The 20,636-nt window shown below is 46.2% G+C and overlaps 1 protein-coding gene across 1 annotated transcript; it reads right to left on the bottom strand.

The window, feature by feature from the left end:
* Positions 1–12,927: 12,927 nt before the first annotated feature.
* Positions 12,928–13,674, bottom strand: LOC102849116 (60S ribosomal protein L7-like). Its single transcript, XM_006892997.1, has one exon. It carries the CDS (start codon positions 13,672–13,674, stop codon positions 12,928–12,930), a length of 747 nt encoding a protein of 248 aa, XP_006893059.1.
* Positions 13,675–20,636: the final 6,962 nt, after the last annotated feature.

The raw sequence follows: 20,636 nt of genomic DNA, 5'->3' as shown, positions 1-20,636 counted from the left end.
GCTGGTGGTTCAAATCCACTCACTGGCACTTAGGAAGAAAGGCCTGGTGACGCGCTTCCATAAACTCCACAGGCAATTCTACTCTGGTAGATTTGAATTACCCTGATAATTCAACACACAGCGTTGATATGAGTTAGAATCCCAGATTTGATTTCTGCTTTACTGACTCACAATGTGAGGCATTATCTTTTGATGTGTTGGCAAGTGCGTGTAAATGTTTATTCAGACAGAGAAGGAGGTGGGTGGGAATTAATTGTGAATGGGAGCTCCTCTTTCAGGATTGAGAGCCTATATGTGTGATAATCAGAGAAGCAGGCTTGCACAGTCTGACTTTTTTGCAAGCACAGATCAGCACTCCCTCCAACAGGGACCTTCATGGCATGGTGCCTACGTGCTGGGCTGCTAACCCAAAGACTGGCAGCTCAAGCCCACTAACTGCTCTGAGGGAGAAAGATAAGGGAGTCTCTTCGCATAAAGAATTGCAGCCTTGGAAGCCTGATGAAGAGTCGCCATGAATTGGAACCAGATTGGTTCAGTGGTGGAAGGTTTGGCTTCAGTGACCCTCCTGTGGGGCAGGAGCGCTTCAGGGGTAGAATTTTCATCAAATAAGAGATTCAAGTTCTATTCCCAACCAACGTACCTCTACTCAGCAACTTCTCCTCTATTAGTGGTAGGTTTTGTTTCACTATGACGCTCAAGTTTCAGATCAGGTTTCAGACTAAAAGAGCCTGGGAAGAAAGGCCTGGTGACCAAATTTTTTTTTTAAAAAAAAAAGTCCATAAATATCCTACACATCACAACAGTTCTGTCTGCCAGTCAATGGCATGATGCAGGGCCAGGCAGCATGTCATGCCATTATGCACAGGGTCTCCAATGAGTCAGGGCCCAGTTTGATGATTGTTGTTAAGTGCCATGGAGTCGATCACAACTCATAATGAACCCTGCTCTGTTCTGGGCGAATCTCACTGTCTCTGATGCACTTATACTCGTTACCCCAGTTATTCTGTCAATCCATCTCATTCTGGGTCTTCCTTTCCGGCGCTGTCCCTCTATCTTGCCAAACATGATGTCTTTCTCCAGTGACTGGCCCCTCCTGGCAACACGCCCAAAGTATGTGGGACTGAACCTCTCAAAATTCTTGCCTCCAAGGAGCAGCTTGGCTTCACCCTTTGCAGGACAGACCTGTTAGTTCTCTTGGCAAATCCAAACTCATGTTCAACATCACAACTCAAAGGCATTCATTCTTCTGTCCTTTTTGGTCATTATCCAGGTCTCTGATGCAAAACTGGTAATTGCAAAGACCATGGCTTGGATCAGAATAACTAACAATAATAACCCTGCTTACGTAGACCCAAAGAATCATGGGAGGGCAAAAAGATTAAAAAAGAAACTCTAGTGGCTTAGCGGTAAGATGTTGTGCTGCAATCCCAAAGGCATGCAGTTCAAATCCACCAGCTGTTCCACAGGAGAAGATGGGCAATCTCCTCCCATGAGATTAACCACCTCTGAAAATCCACTGGGGCTGCCATGAGCCATTTCTAGCTTGAAAGTACACACCATCAACAGAAGATTTAAAGTTCAATTGTGTAGGGAGCTCTGGTGGCTTAGTGACAAGAAGCTGCGCTTCAATCCCAAAGGTGCGTTGTTCAAATCCACCAGATGCTCTGCTGGAGAAGGAAGAGCAATCTTCTCCTGAGCCAACTGGATCTGATTTGATGGTACACAACACGAAAAAAAGAAAAGATTATGCACACCATGTTTATCGCGGCTTTGTTCACAATAGCAAGGAGCTGGAAACAACCTAAGGACCCATCAACAAACGAATGGATAGAGAAGCAATAGTATATTCTCACAATGGAATAATACAACGCTGCATTGGAAAAACAAAGAACTCATGCAATATTATTCAAAGTGGGTGACCCTGGAAGATATTATGCTGAGTGTAGTATCTCAGTCACAAAAAGACAAATACTGCATGGTGCCACTGTTGTAAAACAGGACTGACCTCGGGGTTGGGGGGAGACTGAGAAAGATGGGTTCAATAATGTATACTGCATTGAAACAGATGAGGGAGAAAACTATTTAAAAGGGATATGTGATTAGCTATTTTTGTCATGACAGGAGTCCAGAGCAAAGGCTGCATCGTGGAGTGGACTTGAGAGGAGGGTTTGTAAAACAATTAAAGAATTTTTCTTTTACTTTTCCAAGAGGGTAGTGTACTGGGGGGGGGGAGGGTTGGGAGAGGAGAAAAGTGCAACAATGAATGAATAGAAATTCAAAGTCTCTACATTTTCATTGAAATTAATAATAAATTAAAAAACGAAATAAACAAATAAAAAGACCCATTTTCTATGTGATGCTGGAGGACATCAATCACCTCATTCAGACTCAGTTTCCTCCCCTGCAAAATGAAAAGCAGAACTATCCAAGTTATTTTGGAGCCTTACAAGCTATCTTCAAGGACCATTTTGATAAATGCAAACACTTGTTAACGTTTATATGTTAAATTTGAAGGACTGTTAACTTATATCAGACTGACAGCATAAGGCAAAAAGCCCAGTGAGAGTCTCCCTGAGGCTTTAGTGCTACTTTCAGGGGGCTCCAGTGACGCAATGGCGCAATGGTAGAGCACTCAGATGCTAACTAGAAGATCAGGGGTTCAAAACCACCAGAGGCTCCAAAGGCAGAAGACTTGGCAGTCTGCACACACATATTGGAAACTCTGTTGGGCAGATCCGCTCCAGCCTACAGGACCCTAGTAAGTCTGGATGTCCCGTTAGTCCTGCTTTGAGGAGATTTCAGGGGACAGACAGACAATCATTCTGCAGCCTCTTCTGAACTGAGAGTGTGCCAAATGTCAGCGGAGTAAGACAAGGTCTTAGGATCTCGCCTGTACTTTCAAAGCTGCTGGGGTGAGAAGGGCAGGTGTCAGTGGGACGCCCTGGTTTCCTGTCTATCGATCTGTGTTCACAAGCAGAACACAAACCCCTTGCCTTGCACAGGCCACCTCTGTGTGCCCTGCAGACCTGGACACAGAGCTGAGAAGAGCAGACCCTCAACAAATATTTGTAGATTGTCTGCCTGGAATGGGGCCATGCTCACACCGGCTGCATCACCGCCCTTCTCTGCCACCTCCAGACCTGTGGCTGCATTTCAGACCTCAGGGTCACAGGGCAGGATGCAGTCCCCACGAACTATGGATAAAAGACACTCTTCTTTGGAATTCATCAGAAAGAAAGAAACACACACACACAAGGCTGCAGGGGCCGGAGCAGGAGGCCTTGGGTCACTGTCACTGACTTGGCATTTTTGGTGACATGATGGAAGAGGGAGAAAGGTGGCTTTCCTGGCTGGCCGGGAAAGGCCTACCTGGGCTGTTTGCAGCAGAGACCACAAGAGAAAGAACAGATTCCGGACAGGAAATCACAGCCAAGGCTGCAGTGTGCAGTGACGCCTGCCCTGGCGACGGCCGCCCACCCTGCAGCTCCTGCAAGGAAACAGCTTCCTTTCGCGGCCTGACCCTGGCCCGGCGCCAGGGCTTCAAACAAGGGCCTTGTGATGTGCACTTTAGAAATGTGTTGGTGGCGCGGAATGGCATGTCTAACTCGTGTTTCATGCCCATCGGCGTTCACGTCTCTTTCCCACGCCCACGACACAGACTGGCTGCATGTGGGGAGCCAGGGTGTCCAGCCACCTAGCTGCCTGTCTTGGGGGCCTGCCACTCCCAGGACATGTGGTTTGTTGTCCTAAGCCTGGTCTCCGCCAGACCAGAGGAGGGTGTGTGGGTCCCTTGAGGGAAGACAGACAACCAGCAAGAGGAAGCCTTACTCCGTGTTGGATGTCTGGCATGCATAAAGCCATTTTCATCTTCACAATTCTGTGGTGGTGTTAAATGAAAAGCAAAAACACTGTCTATTCCAACTGTGAATATTTCAACTCACAGCGTCCCTCCATCAGGTCCCGAGGCTGTGTGAATCATCACGGGAGGAGACTTCCTCTTCATGCCACAGAGAGCCTGGTGGGCTTAAGCCTTTAACCTTTCTGTTAGCAGCTTGACGTGTTACATCCTACACTACCAGGGCTCCTTGTTGCTGCGGCCATAGAGTCAGAGCTGAGCCATCGCTGACCCTCCAGTGAGTTTTCAGAGACGGTAAATCACATAGGAGGAGGCCAACTTTCTCACAAGGAATAGCTGGTAGATTTGAACCACATGCTTTGGGGTTTGCACCACAGTTCTTTATCACTAGACCACCAAGGCTCCATGTTGTTGTTGTTGTTGTTGTTGTTATTGTTAGACGCCTTCTTTTTAAAGTTGGAGAAAATGAGGTTAAAGAGATGGCTATGGGGCACCAAGTCAGTGACCCCAAGTGTGTCAAGGCAGAACAGAATCTCACAAGGCTTTCAATGGTGGACTTTTAAGATATTGATCTTAAAAAAAAAAAAAAGAAAAGAAATGTGTCTTAGCAGAAGGGTGAGGATGGATAGGGGTGAAACTACAGGGTTGTACAATTTGGTGGGTGGAGTGAAAAGGTAAAAGAAATGGCAAAGATCCAGGGGCAACCTGAAAAGATGGGGTGATGGTGGGCATAGTCCAATGATGATTACCTTTTTTAAAATTGTTTTTTAAATTTATTTTATGTGTGTGTGTGTGTGTGTGTGTTGTCAAATCGGATCTGACTGGTACAGGAGTCATTGACCCTCCTTCTCCAGTAGAGTATCTGGTGGATTCGAACCACACATCTCTGGGATTGCAATGCAGCTTCTTGCCACTAGGCCACCAGAGCTCCCTTGATTACTTTTGTAAAACATAATAGGGATGATTGTATGAAACACAATGTGAATGGAGAATAGTGTGTGATACAATGTATATATGACCTCTGTAAGCAAATCAATATAAAATTTTAAAAAATTTTAAAAAGGTGTCTTTCTTCAATAGCATTCTGGGTTGGCTGGAACCTCCAACCTTTCAGGTAGTGGTTAAGCACACCAATTGCTTTCTCTATCCAGAGACTCCTTTGTCTATCACAGTAGAGCAAAAAGTGGTGGAGCAAAGACTCCAGCCGGTCTCCTCCAGCAATCAGACTCTTCCCAGATCCTCCAGCCTTTCTCTTGGAGCCCGACATCATTCTTTCGGGGGGCAGTGCAGCCACACCTCTCTCCATCTTCCTCATGGATGACCACCAGCAACCACTATGAGAAGGGCCAGAACAGCCTCAGTGAGGTGTCAGAACCCTTGAAAACGGACTTTTCTGGCCATTGCATTAGCTCCCATTGGGGGGTCAGTATGGTCTCCAGCTACCTAATGGCAGAGACATGGTTTTGCAAACCATTAACAGCTGTAGGACCAACATAAGAGAGTGCTTTCTACACTGTAGTGTAGGGATAGAGGTGGTGGAGGAATTGTGAAGACATTGTGAGAGATGGTGGAGAGTGTGTGAAGTGACTGTGGCAAGGTGTAACCAGAGGAACCCTAGAGAAAAAGGTCACAGTTAAACATTTTGCTTGCTGAATGACTGAAGGGAAAACTGACTTATAACTGCTCTGAGGTAAAGTTTGCTGGATGTTTGAGGAAAACAGAGGCTTCTTGCATTTGTACTGCTGAGCTGAACCTAGACTTGCAATGGTTGAGAGGCTGTCTTTTCACTAAGTGAGAAATTGTGTCTTGCTATTAACATGGCTTGGGACTGCTGGACTTACATTGTGCGATATTCTTGGCCTCTCCCAATATTCATCCTAGCTCCCTAATAAATCCCACAACTGTGAATAAAGTCTGTGAGTCTTGTAACAAATATCAGGCTCAATGATTGATAAAAAAAGGTGCCGGAGCATGAGGGGTGGCATGTCTGACCTTGCAGCTATTCTGGTACAATGGATATTATTGATGGGGACAGTTCCCCTTTATGAAGCTGGCAGAAGCCAGACTCAGCCTCCCTTATGTTGTATCTGGTCCTGTTGCACCAGGCCATCTCAGTCCAATCTCATGATTTGCTTTTCTAACTGCGTTTGACTTGCTTTGGGTTGTTCATTCTCAGACTATGGCTAGCAAAGTGCCAAAGTAACTGGCCTTTTCTACCATGTTTTCTTTAGTTTATCAACAAAGTCAGCTTCTGCTGACTATCCCTGTGCAGACTGGCTTTGGCTCCAAACTCCCCGAGTGATTTCCCAGGAGCCTAGAGAAGAGTGTCCACTCTACCTACATGACTGATAACAGATTATGTCTCAGACATGTGTTACTCTTTATATAGCTGTGATGTTAACATTTTATGTAGCCTTTTACGTTCACTCAGTTCAGTCGAGATGGTCTGTCCCCCAAGACTTGCTCCTAACTCTCTCTTTGTAGACCCTGTCTCCTCATTCTGTCTGTATCTGTCTGGGCTTTGGGTGCCATCTGAGAGTGGGTGTCCTCTCTCCCTCTCCTTACCTCTCATCTCTACCCCCAACACCTCTCTTCTATCTGGGACAGTGGGTCTCAGGACGGCCGCATCATTACTCCTGGCCTCCTTTCCCCTAAACTCCCCAAGGCTCCATCCCCATCCTCCTTCAGACACTGCTGTCCGCCTCCGGACAGGGCCTGACACTCTGTGATGGGCACTGCATCAATAATAAGCGAGTCAGCACCAGAGCACATGTAATCCAGCGGTGCAGCAGATGGAAGGCAGACAGGCTATTCCATGGCCAAGGTCTGCACGTGTCACCAGCAACTTTGCATTCAACTGCCTTCCTTTAGCCGCGATCAACATTTCAAAAGTGAACGCACAAGGCCCACAGTTAAGGCTCCCATAATTCACCCAGGGGTTGCGCCTGCCGCTGGGGGGACGAGCTCCATTCTTCTCCTGCAGCCCAGCTATTTTTAAGCCTGCTCCCCACTCGCTGCCAGTTCTGTTTCCAGCCCCAGTGCTGAATGAGAGTCTTTCTTCATTTCCTCGGCTTCCCCTTCTCTGTTATTCTATAAAAACCATTTCAGCCCTTAAGGAGTTGGCATCTCACATCCCCAGAACAGAGAAGAGAAGGAATAAACAGGAGGGAAGGAAAAGAAATGTTCTGTTTCCGCTCCAGCGACATGAATCGGTTGAGAGTTAAATAGCAACAAAGTATCTGGCGTTAATCTTTAATATTCCCAGGAACTTGTCACCTTCTCCTTCAGTCCCCGAGCTGCTATTGCTCCTAGTGATTCTGGTGCCTCTCACAAGATATCACACCTTCTATTATGCTCTAAAGCAGAAGGGGAAAAAAAGAATAAGTTCCCACTAGAGGAGAGTGCTCGGTGATTAGACTGGGGAAAAACAGCAAAGCTGTGCGCTGCTACTTTACCTAGGATTGACAGACCAGGGCTGGCTGGAAAAGATTCTTTCTCTGTCAGTCCTGTTTGAAGAACATCTGCATCTGATGGGATCACAGGTGCTCTTACCTTGCCCTTCCTTGAGCTCCACAGTCAAGGGCTGGCATTTGACAACTACAAAGGATAAAGATGGCATCATAAGGCGGCGGGGGGTGGGGGGGGTGAGGACCCAGCCAGCCGTCTAACTGTGGCCCCTCGACACAGCAGCTCATTCCCACCTGAGATGAGGTGCATCAGGATTTGCATGCAGGAGGCAAGAGAAGTACCTGCAGAAGATTATCTTCCTGAAGGTCCCCGCCGAGTAGCAGACACTGAGAAAAGGGTCCTGGTATAGGTAGAAGGTGACTCCAGGAAACACTTACAGAAAAGTAGAGATGTGACACAAGGGTCCTAGTATAGGTAAAAGGTGATTCCAGGAAACTTGCAGGAAAGTAGAGGTGTGGGACAGGAAGGATGTTAGCCAGTTAAAGGGTGTGTTATTGAGCAAGTATCATATCAATCGGCACAACGATTAGTTGCTCAGATGCTAACAAGAAGTGGGTCCAAGAAAATCCAATCCTCTGGGACAGTTCTACTCTGCCGCATGGAGTCACTGTGAGTCCAAATGTGGCCAGCGTGTAACAAGGTACAAATGACCACTGTGGGCCCTGCAACTTGGGAACTCTGAAGAGTAAAACACCCCTCGGAGCTGTTACAGCGGAGTGATGAGGGAGCTGAAGCTTCCATCCACCAGTTTCTGTCGGGCCTCCTGTCAGGTGGAACCTGCGGTTTGTGCACAAGGGCTGCAGAGAGGGCCTCAGGCAACGAGGAACGGGTGCTGGGAGCTGCAGGCATAGTCTAAGCTCGCTGAAGGAGCCCTGGAGGCTGAGCCCATGGGAGCTGCACTGCTATGCCAAGGCCTGCCCTTCCCTGGTGGCTTCACCAGCGGCTCCAAAGGAGAAAGATGGGCCTCTCCTCCCATGCAATTTACAGCCTTGGAAAGAGCTCAATGGTCCGCTGGGAGTCAGGGCTGCAAAAGGACCATGGGAAATGCACCCAACTGCTACCATCAATGGTATGTTTCAATCTATATACGCAACAGATCATCTGGGAGGCTGGGCTCGAGGAGGAGGAGTGTGGCTTCAGGATTGGAGGAAGACTCACCAACAAACTGTTATGTAGATGATACAACTTTGTTTGCTGAAACTGAGGAGGACCTGAGGCATCTGCTGCAGAAGTTCAAGGACTGCAGCTTCCAATATGGATAGAAGCTCCACATTAAGAAAACAATTGGCCACTGGCCCAATTGGCCACAGGTCCAACTGGCCACTGATCCAATTGGCAGCATCATGATAGACTGAGAAGAGATTGAAATTGTTAACAGCATTAGTTTGCTTGGCTCCACAGTCAAAACTCTTGGTACCAGCAGGCAGAAAATTAAAAAAATAATTGCATTGGGGGGAAAAAAATCTGCTGTCAGGGACCTTTCCAGAGTACTGAAGAGAAATGGTATCAGTCTAGAGACTAAGGTTTGCCTGATCCAGGCCATGGTCTTCATAATTACTTGCTATGAATCAGAGAGCTAGACAGTGACTAAGGATGATAGAAGAATTGATGCCTTTGCATCATGGCCCTGAAGAAGAGCGTAGAATATATCATGGACTGCTAAGAGAACAAACGGGTCTATCCTGAAAAGGGTGGAACCAGACTGCTCCTTGGAGGCAAGGATTTTGAAGCTCCATCTCACATACTTTGGGCATGTTGCAGTCCTTGGAGAGGGACATCATGTTTGGGAGAGTGGAAGGACAGCTAAAGAGAGGAAGACCCTGGATGAGATGGATTGATTCAGTGACTGGGGTAATGGGAGTAGGTGTGACAAAGACAATGAGATTGGCACAGGATAGAGCAGGGTTCAGAGCTGTTGTACACAGGGTCACTATTGTACACAGAGTCACAGGTAACTTGACAGCACATAAAAACATCATTCATGGTAAGAGGTTCTAGCTTCAAAATAAGGGACTCTAAGTTTAGCAGTTATATCCTGCACTTACTACAGCAAGCTCTTCTCCTTGGCTGTCTTTTCAGTAGGATAAACTTGAAATGATCAAAGACAAGACCACCAATGATAAGACTTCACCTGATGTTGTGGCTTATGTTCTAAATCACCATAAAAAAAATGAGTGTCACAATAACGTGATTCACACAATATTTACCCCTCAGTGCATGTGAAAGTTAAGCTTACACTATACTATATGTGCAAAAAGCATGATGAAGAAGTCTAAAATATTGTGACACAGAGACACAAATGAGTTCATGCTATTTGGAAAAAAACAGCACTGGTAGACTTGCTCAAAGCAAGGTTTTTGCAAATCTTCAATTTGTTATATATGGGTTATCTGTGGTGTGTGCAATAAAACAAAGGCCAGTAAAACTGAGTTATGTCTGTACTGATGACACGCTGCTCCGGATCTGATGTACCAGGAAGGACACAGTCTTCCTTCCACAGTGTTCCTGCCCAAAGTGCATAACTTCAATCTACTCAGGAGGGAGGATCAGATACATTCAAATGAGGAGTCATCCTAAGAAATACAGATATGTAGATATATAGCTGTAGATAGATGAGATAGAGATAGAGATAGAGAGAGAGATAGAGATAGATGAGATAGAGATAGATATATAGATATTCCTCATCAAACATGTCACAATCACAAGAGGCAAATAGAGACATAGAAAGTGTCCCAAATTGGGGAGCTCTGGTGGCCTAGTGGCAAGGAGCTGCAACTACAATCCCAGAGGCGCACAGTTTGAATCCACCAGATGCTCTGCCGGGGAAGGAGGGACAATCTCCTCCTGTACCAGTCAGATCTGATTTGACAGTACACTTACACAAAAATAATAAAAATTAAAAAAAAGAAAGTGTCCCAAATTAAAAGAGGTGGAGGTGAGCGTATCGGAGACAATGAGGTTGGCACAAGACAGAGCAGAATTTAGGGCTCAGAGAAGGATTTAGGGTTCTTGTACACAGGGTCGCTATGAGTCCCAAGCAATTCGATGGCACGTAACAACAATCTAACAATAGAGACGTCAGTGAAAAGTGATTTGGAATCTTGAACAAGAAAAGGGGCATGAAGGAAAAACGTATTAATAAGGTCTGTGGATAAGTTAATGAGGTTATTCCAAAATTAATGTCCTGGTTTTGACATGTACAGTATGCTTATGAAAGATATTAACACTGGGGAAAATGAAGTCTAGGAGGATATATAAGACCTCTGTGAATATTCCGGCAGCTCTTGTGTAGGTCTGAAATTATTCCAAAATAATAAGTCAAAACTATATAGAGGAAAACAATCGGGCTCCATTTCCCTCCTTTGCTCTCCCACAGTACTTGAGGGACTATTGTAGAATGCTCGGTTTATTTATTTACATCCTCACATACCGCTGTTATCTCCGTCAGGGACTGTGTCTAATTCTCTCTGGACTTCCTACAGGGTTGGTTTGCAGGCGGTTCCACAACCTTCCCAACACTCACTGCTTGCAATGTTATGAGGACTGCAGCTTGGAGGTGGAAAACTAGCCTGTGGGGTGGGGGTGGGGGAATCTGGCACCAGAAAATGGTGCTATTTGAACAGCATCACGTCTTTTATGAGGCAAAAACGCAGTATGAAGGTGTAAGATTGTTTTCAAAGTTGGCCACTGCTCTCTACTCTTCCCGTTTGCACTGTGACTTCCAAGTTCTCCATCTCCTGCTCTGGAACCTGAACTGGCCTGGACTTAGTCTGACCACCAGCCAGCAAAAGTGACACAGCCTGTTTTGAGCCTTGGCCCCGGGAAACCTTGCGTAATTCTACTCATTCTCGTGGAGTCCTGCCGGCTCACAGAAGCAGCCTGGGCTAGCATGTTGGAAGTTGAGCAGCTTACACGGCACAGAGACAAGCCAACAGCCAACTGACCATCAGGTGAACGAATAAAACACTGGCTCTGCAAACCTGCCAGCTGACGACAGACTCATGCGTGACCCCAGCTAAGCCCAAAACCTCTGCTTGAGTCCTGCCCAGGCTGCTGACCCACGAGATCACGAGCGGAACAGACGGTGACCCGGAGCCGCCAGCCTCTGTGTTGTTTTGTTATACAGCAATCACTCACACACACTCACTCATCACCATTGACTTGAAGCCAACTCCCAGCTGCACCTCTAGCGGGCGTTTTTGAAGGTTGTATGTTTCCCAACAGGAAATTGCTCATCCTTCTGCAGTAGAGATTCAAGCTGCCAGGAAGGCACTGCCTTTGGGTTACGAGTGTGACTCCCTGGGGACTCAGCCACTGAGCTCCCTTTCTATAATAAAGTCATTGGCGTTGTGTACCTTTGAGTCAGAACCGACCCATAGCTGACCCTCCAGCAGGTTTTCAGAGGCAGTTAGTCGCATGGGAGGAGACAAAGCACCCTTCTCCTGCAGGGCAGGTGGTGGATTCGAACCACGTGCCTTTGGGATTGCAGCACAGTTTCTTACCACTAGGCCACCAGAGCTCCCTTCTACAGCAACAGAAAGTTTCAATAAACAGGGAGCAAGACCTAGGTGTGCTCTCGGTTCCAGGCTGATGTTCACAACCTTCTCTTTGCCCTAAACAGACATATTTTAAAACATAGAGGCTTGTTTGTAAGCAAAGCAAAGTTTTAACGAAAATAGCACTAGAGAAGTCTCCCTTCTCTTTTTTTAAAATTTATTTTATTATTTTTGTGTGAGTGTACCATCAAATCAGATCTGACTGGTACAGGAGGAGATTGTCCCTCCTTCCCCGGCAGAGCATCTGGTGGTTTTGAACCGTGCACCTCTGGGATTGTAGTTGCAGATCTTTGCCACTACGCCACCAGAGAATCGTTTAACCTTTCCCCTTAAGAAAGTAAGTGAAGCTCCTTGGAAAGGGACCAAAGTGCGCACAAGACCATCTCAATACTCCAGGGTCCTCGGTGTCCTAGAGCTGCTGGGACAAAGCAGGTAAGTGGAGCTGGTGGGGGAGGAGGAGGCTGGACCACCTCTGTGCACAGATCTTGCCCACACCTTGACCCTTGATGAATAGTTAAGTGTGGTCTCCCGAAGCTCAGGTTGCAGGGCTGTGGATCAAAAACATTAGACACATCTTGTATGAAGCTTGGAGATCAAGCTGAGCTGAAGACCCTGAAAACCTCCTGCTGATCCCAGGAGCCTTCTCAAAGAGGGGGGACCTGGACACCCGTATGAGGCAGGAACATGGGGGACGTCTGCTGGAGGAGGCAGGCTGGACAGGTACCAGTTGAGAGCGCGCTGGAAATAAAGGCATTCCAGAGACTACGCACCTGATGGACAAAACCCAGGAGATGAGATCACTAGTTAATTTAGAACATTGCGAGTTAACCCCCTATGGAGCTGTGCTGGTTGATCCTTGAATGTCCCACGGTAATGACCTTGCGTTTGGGCCCCTCCAGTGCAGAGCTCAAGGAACAAACTGAAGGCACACATGCGTGAGAAGGCTCAAGGCCCCAGGTGTCCGGTCTGTGTATCTTTTTTTTTTTCAATTTGAAAGCACTGTTTTATTAACTGACCAGATTACAAAAAAGAATCATGGCTGATACCTTAGTTCATTCTTCTGATAAGTCTGTTGATCTGGTCTTCCCGGTTGCCAGCATCTCCACCTTCTACAAAATGAGTGGTCTTTTTCTTCATTCCACCTCGTGGAGAAGATAATTTGAATGGCCACAAGAAGTTGTTTGCTTCCTTGAAGTGTTTGCCAACAGTATAGATCTCATAAATCAGATCCTCCATGCAGATGATACCATATTTACCAAGAGATCGTGCAATCAAAGTGTTGTCTGTCAGAGCAATTCGCTTCTTATCAATTTTGTCATAACCACGCTTATAAATCAGTTCATTGACAGACTTCAGGTTTGGATATCCCCATGCAATATATGGTTCCACAATCCTCAACATGTTAATTGAAGCTTTGTTGAGTTTAACAAAGGTGCCATTGAAGATCTGGCGAAGGCGAAGGAGCTGTAACACCTTACGAACCTTTGGGCTCACACCATTGATACCTCTGATCCTGATGACAAATGCCAGCTTGGGTTCTGCGGGTACATAGAAGTTGCCCGCTTTCCTTGCCATCCGAGCCGTCCGAATCTCAGTTCTGTACATCTGCCTGTATTCTTTGTGATAGTGCTTAGCTTTTTCATAGATAAGCTTCCTTTTTGCCTTTTGAAGCATTTTTTGGGCAAACTTCTTTCTAAGGCGCTTGACCCTTAATTCTGCGAAATTCCTTCGCTTTTTCTTAAGGGTTTCTGGCACTGCAGGAACCTTCTTTTTCTTCTCCACAGCAGCCTCCATGGTTCCAAGCGGAAAGTAAGAAAGCCGGTCTGTGTATCTTTTTTTTTTTTTTAAATATTGCTCTTGACTATTCTTTTATTTAATTTTAACGTGTGGAAGTTGCAGTGGAGGCCCTTAGTAACTAAGACAGTGAAGAGTCAGATTTTTTTTTTTTTTTTTTTTAATTTTGTGTACGTGTACCGTCAAATCAGATCTGACTGGTACAGGAGGATATTGCACCTCCTTCTCCGGCAGAGCGTCTGGTGGATTCGAACCGTGTTCCTCTGGGATTGCAGTTCAGTTTCTTGCCACTAGGCCACCAGAGCTCCCCGTGGTCTGTGTATCTTGACAGAGATTGTGGCTGTTCTGTGCTGTATCTTCCCCCTCCGATGTGTCGAAAGTGCCCCCTCTGTACGAGAGAAGCTAGAAATGCCCTCTTCTTTGTCTCCTTGGTCAGGATCCAGCTCTTGTATCTGGAATATCCTGTCTTGACCTGTCTGGGGATGTATGTACACTCCCGTCCCCCCCGCCCCAAGACAGTTTCGCTTCAAGAATGGTTGTCTTTGCTCTGGCATGAAGGCAGTGAATTCACAGTCTCTCCCTGGTTCTGCCCCCAGAATGAAGATTCCAAAGAAAAGGCTGTCGTCAAGGCACTGAGCTGAGGACCACACAACCTGGCCACACATATCGCAACATAACAGTACAATTCAAATGTCAGGCTGGGTAGTAATTTCTAGGTGGTCTGCACAGGAAGAAAGAGATCTAAAGAGAGGTAGAAAGAGAGGAAATATGAAGTCAAAAGAAATATGAAAATAAAGATTCTCATTGGTAAGCAACAGACCCCAGAGAGGACGGTCTTCCTTGGCACAGGGCACCTCACTTCTGTGGGGCAGGAATTACCCATTCAGGCAAGTCTCACCTGGGACTTCTTCCTGCCCTGTTCCCGGCCTCCTCTCCACACTGCCTACTGAATTCCCGAGAACACTTCATGCTACACTTGGCTGAAAGCTGGACTTGGGTTTATTCCAGCCCAGCTCAGCTTTTTCTCTGTTTTTTCCTTCAAGACCTGAGACAGCTATTAAAACAAACAGCAGCTCACACCCCTCCCCTTGTCAAGTCCCATGACAAATCGGGAAAGGGCCAAGAAAGAGTAAGCTCATGATTAATTGCTGAAGGATCGTCTCTCACTCTCAGACCTACATTGTCCTCCTGCTCCTCGAGGCCACTGGGAAGGGGACAGTGTGAGCCGGACCGAGGGCTGCAGGGAGGAACCACCTGCCTCCAAGCCTTGTGAGCACAGGTGGGTGTGGCAGGTACCAAAGCTGATCACTGACAGGTGAGGACACTCTTAAGGTGGCTCAGTCCTGTGTCAAGCTTCATCCGCACTTGGAACAAAGCCATTCTGCGCTTGGCCCGGGCCCTGCAAGTCCACAGAGCACGGCTGCCGTCTGAGCTTCCCCACATCTCCTGTCTTTGATTAGCAAAACCCAAGCAGCAGGTTCAAATCTGAAATTCACATTCTTTTTTGGTTTTGGTGTTGTTGGGGTTTTTTTTGTTTTTTGTATGTATGTATGTATGTATGTATTTAAATTTACATTCTTAGAACTCCAATCAGTCATGATGGCATCGACTCAGACTCCTGTGGACCCCATGAGTGTCAGAGAACCAATACATGGAGAGAAATGGCTGCTCTTCCAGAAATCGACCATTCAGGCTTTCTTCCTGGCCAATCCTGGATGTTGACTATTTGCATCACCCACTGACTCCCCCATACGGAATGCAAGCTGACTTTTCCCCTAGGGAGACAGATCTTCCTTAAGCCCCCATTTCTCATGCAAGTCCCCCTGAGAAGCATCCTCTGGTATTTCTGTCTGACATGGGTTCCTCAAGGAGCAGACTCAAAGACTAGCATTCAAGTGCAACTTGTTTATCTTGAAAGTGAAGGAAATGCCAAAATGGGAGTGGGGAAGTTAGACAGGAAAGGGCAAGAAACCCATAAAGAGCGCATTGTTGGCCAGCTACACCACGGGTCACTGGAGTTTAACCCCTCGGGGAAAGCTGGGGGCCCATGGAGAGCACAGGCCTCCCATTATCCTAGAATTAGTGGAGTATTTTCCACACTGGTTCCCCTTAGTCTTTGGCACAAGGTGAGGTGGGAGGTGAGGAGAATGAATGGAGACACTGAACCATAAATCAAGTTCAATGCCGTTGGGCCAAATTCTAATTCACAAGGATCCTGCAGGACAGAGCAGAGTTCAAAACACCTACGTCTTCATTAGACCCTGAATGTCTTAATCACAACACCTCCTACGAATGCGTCGTGGTGGTGCTGGGTGCCCTCAAGTCCAGTACGACTCATAACAACCTTGAGAACATCAGACCTGACCCGTGTCCTATCCTGTGCTACCCTCATTATCTCTGATACACTTGAACCCGTTGCTGCAGTCACGTTATCAATCCAGGTCATTGAGGGTCTTCTGCTCTTTCATTGACTTTCTTTCCAAGCATGATGTCCTTCTCCAAGGAATAGCCTTGCTTAGCTACATGTCCAACATGTTAACTCGGTAAATAATACAACCTGGCTTGCTATCAAAACATCTGGGCAGGAGGAACAAATAAAGCTCATACTAATCCACAGACAGACATGACAGACTCAGACCATCCCAAAATACACCACCTATAACCAAGTTTCATTGACTATGCAAAGGCATTTGACAGTGTGGATCCCAGCAAATTGTGGCTAACCTTGAGGAAAATGGAATCCCAGAACATTTGATTGTGCTTGTGCGAAACCTATACTTGGACCAGGAAGTAGTCTTCAGAATAGAGCAGGGAAACACTGAATGATTCAAAATCAGGAAAGGAGTGCATCAGGGATGCATCCTGTCTCCATACCTTTTCAATCTATATGCAGAACAGATAATTCGGGAAGCCGGGCTTTATGAGGAGGAATGTGGTATCAGGATAAGAGGTAGACTCATCAACAATCTATGTTATGCAGGTAATACAACCTTGCTTGCTGAAACTGAAGAAGACCTGAAGCACTTGCTGCAGAAAGTCAAAGACAGTAGTCTTCAATATGGATTGAAGCTTAACATCAAGAAGACAAAGATTCTTACCACTGGTCAATTGGCAGCACCATGATAGATGGAGAAGAGATTGAAATTGTTAACAGTTAACAACTTGACTCCACAATCAACACTATTAACGTCAGCAGTTGGGAAATCAAAAGACAAATTGGATTGGGAAAATCTCCTGTCAGAGACCTCTCCAGAGTGCTGAAGAGCAGTGATGTCAATCTGGAGATTAAGGTGTGCCTAATCCAGGCCATGATCTTCACAATTACTTGTTATGCTTCAGAGAGTTAGACAATGACTAAGGATGACAGAAGAAGAACTGATGCCTTTGCATTGTGGTGCTGGAGAAGAGTCTTGAACATACCATGGACTGCCAATAAAACAAATAGGTCTATCTTGGACAGAGTGAAACCAAGTTTCTCCTTGGAGGCTAGGCTTTTGAAGCTTCGTCTCACATACTTTGGGCACGTGGCCAGGAGGGAACAATCCTTGGAGAAGAACATCATGCTCAGAAGGGCAGAGGGTCAGTGCAGGAGAGGAAGACATAGGAAGAGATGGATTGATACAGTAACTGGGGAAATAGGAGTTGGTGTGTAGGAATAAGTGAGACTGGCTCAGGACAGTGCAGGGTTCAGAACTGCTCTACATAGGGTTCCTATAGGTGGCAGGAAACTCAACGACACACAGCAACAACAACAACATCCTTAAGAACCAATCCTGAGGGATTTCCCCTGCTGGATAGCGATCCCAACAATCACGCTGCTGGTGCTGCAACTTATAACATGATTATAAAAATGCAAATTGAAATTCATTACCTTTGAGTTGGTTCTAAGGCATCTCCGGGGGAAGCAGACTTTCCCACAGGTTTGCTTTGTTGTAAACGACTCTGCAGGAGATTAGCAATCTTCCTCCCATGTAGCTGCTGGCCGGTTCGAACCACCTGAAAGTGTAATCTTTGGATTAGCAGCGCAGATCTCTACCGAGTACCCCGCCAGAACTCCCTAATGTGTGATTATATTGCTGTGCAAATCCCTTTCAGGTGCATAAATTCACTTGACCCTTAACACAACCCAGTGAAATTGGCAAGGTCTTTTTATTGAAAAGTGAAGTACACGGAATTTGAGTGTCTTTCTTAAAAACACCCAACCAATAACTATTACAGGAAAGGCTATGTTATTTCAACTCAGCCTTTCCCCATAAAGGGATCAAAGCTGGTGAATAATAAGTGTATGTAATAGAGCAGTGCAATAAACAGATGGAGCCAAGAGAAAAATAGAAGTTGTGGATATAGAATGGGATGTACAGGCTGTGAGGAGAAAGAATCCCTTTTTTTGTAAGGTTTTTTTGGTTTTTGGGTTTTTTACACTTCTTTATTATTATTATGATTATTATTAATTTTAATGAAAGTTTACAGAGAGTTTAGATTTCCATTCATTCATTGTTGCACTTTTCTCCCTGCCCACTCCTCCCTCCCAGTACACGCTTCTCTTTGAAAAGTAAAAGAAAAATTCTTTTGTTGTTTTACAATCCCTTCCCCCAGGTCCACCCCCTATGCAGCCTTTGCTCTGGACTCCTGTCATGACAGTAATACCTAATCACATACCCCTTTTAAGCAGTTTTCTCCCTCATCTGTTTCAACGCAATATACATTATTGAACCCATCTTTCTCAGTCTTCCCCAACCCCGAGGTCAGTCCTGTTTTACAGCAGTGGCACTAAGCAGTATTTGTCCTTTTGTGACTGAGATATTTCACTCAGCATAATGTCCTCCAGGGTCACCCATTTTGAATAACACTGCATGAGTTCCTTGTTTTTCAATGCAGCATAGTGTTCCATTGTGTGAATATACCACAGCTTCTCTATCCATTCATTTGTCAATGGGCAGAGGAGAAAGAATCTTGATAGAGATGCCTTCATACGCCTGCAGGGCTGCTGCCATTCAAACCACCCTGAGAACCCGAGCAAAGAAGGAAATGAGATGAGTTGCATAGTTCTAGCTGTGAGTGATGAACAAGGCCAACGTTCAGTATTATTGCCAAAACTACCCTTGACAATACAGGAGCCAGTTGCAAGGAATATCCTGTTTTTTATCACAAGGAATATGCTATTCAAATCAGCCCTATTTGTAACAGCTCTTGTGGTGAAGACCACAGCATGTTGTGCTTCTAATCAATCAAATCTGTCCTGTTTGGGAATCACTTAAATCCACCAGCTGATGGCTCATGCTGGAAACAGGAGTTCTGTCACCAGGTGGGTTACGGAGAGTCTAAGAACTATCTGAAGGTTAAAAAAGAAAAACTTCTCTGAGTCTCGAGAAACCAAGGTGCATCTTCCAAATGGAGTGTTGCTGTTGCTGTTGTTAATGTGCCATTGAGTTGACTAAGACTCCTAGCAACCTTATGAACAAAACTCTGAATCCTGCCCTATCCTGAGCCAATCTCACTGTCTCTGACACAGCTGCCTCCATTGCTACAGTCACAGTGTCAATCCATCTCATCCAGGGTCTTCATCTCCTGTGCTTACCTTCCATTCATCCAGGCAAATGTCTTTCTCCACAGACTGGTCCCTCCTGGCAGCATCTCCAGAGTAGCTGCTGCTTCTCCCCTCAACCTGCCAGCCCCCAAATCATCCCAAAGAGTCAAGAAAAGCAGACAAGTCCAGTTGCACTCTCTGTCAAGGTTCTTACCGGCGACCAATTCCCATATGATTGACTGTCTCTGGAAAAAACCCTTGGAGGGTCAGCTATTGGTCAGTTCTGACTCAATGATACCTATCAACAACTTAAGTATATGAGACTCACCTGGGGATCTTGTTAAACTGTGGGTTTTGATTCGGAATATCTGAGGCGGAAATGCCAATTCTCAGCAGGTGCTGGAACTGGAATGATCCTGTCCATTGCTCCTGACAAAATCTTCTGTTCATCCCTCTCCCATCAGAGTCACTGAGCACAACACAGGTAGGTGGAGCACCCTCCAATTCCAAGTCATGTTGATTACAGTACGCATGGCATCAGCAGGGAGGCAACGTGTCCTGTTACCTATCAGCCCTGCAGGCTCAGTTAGACCTAATGCCCTCACAGTGTGTCTGTTGGAAGACAAGGACTCCTGATTCGAGTCTTCCCCAGCGTGGGACCTTAGACTCCTCACATCCCAGACTGGTGATGAGACTGGTCTGGGACTGTGCTTTGGTAATGGACTTGATGTGAGGAAGAAGCTCATTTTGATCTACAAATCCCCCTACCCACCACCTGTGCTTCCCAGCCTTCAAAAGCCAGAGGAGGACAGGAGCCAGTGCCACCTCCACCCATGGTGAACGTGTGGCATGTGGGGCCACACACGGTGAAGTGGGTAGGAAATTCGCCAGCCCCATTCTTCCTCCTTTCACATCCAAGTGTCCAGTTACCAACCTACTATGGATGGGTATGAAGAGTGTCAGGGGATTCAGCTTATAAACTGTCTTCCCATTATGTCTTCAAAAAAAAAATTATAGTGTGTGTACCGTCAAATCGGATCTGACTGGTACAGGAGGAGATTGCCCCTCCTTCTCCAGCAAAGCATCTATCTGGTGGACTCAAACGGTATACCTCTGGGACTGCAGTGTAGCCTCTTGCCACTAGGTCACCAGAGCCCCCTTCCTGTTATGTCTTATAGTACTGATTTCACACACACACAATCTAGAGATCTGCTGGGGTCAAATAAGGCAGATAACAGCGCAGGCTAGCACTCACCTTCCCGGTCTCCAAGGCCTTACCTCAGGCCCCTGTCATACCCACTCCAGCACTTGCTGCCCTTACTAATCAAATAAATTTCTCCTTCCTTCCTTCCTTCCTTCCTTCCTTCCTTCCTTCCTTCCTTCCTTCCTTCCTTCCTTCTCTCTCCCTCCTCTCTCCCTCTCTCTCTTTCTCTCT

This window comes from Elephantulus edwardii, unplaced genomic scaffold, assembly GCF_000299155.1.
Source record: "Elephantulus edwardii isolate Elephantulus edwardi_28Jun2011 unplaced genomic scaffold, EleEdw1.0 scaffold00121, whole genome shotgun sequence".
In the NCBI taxonomy this organism is placed as follows: Eukaryota; Metazoa; Chordata; class Mammalia; order Macroscelidea; family Macroscelididae; genus Elephantulus; species Elephantulus edwardii.
The sequence above is the reverse complement of the archived record's forward strand: the minus strand, read 5'-3'. Positions and strand labels throughout refer to the sequence as shown.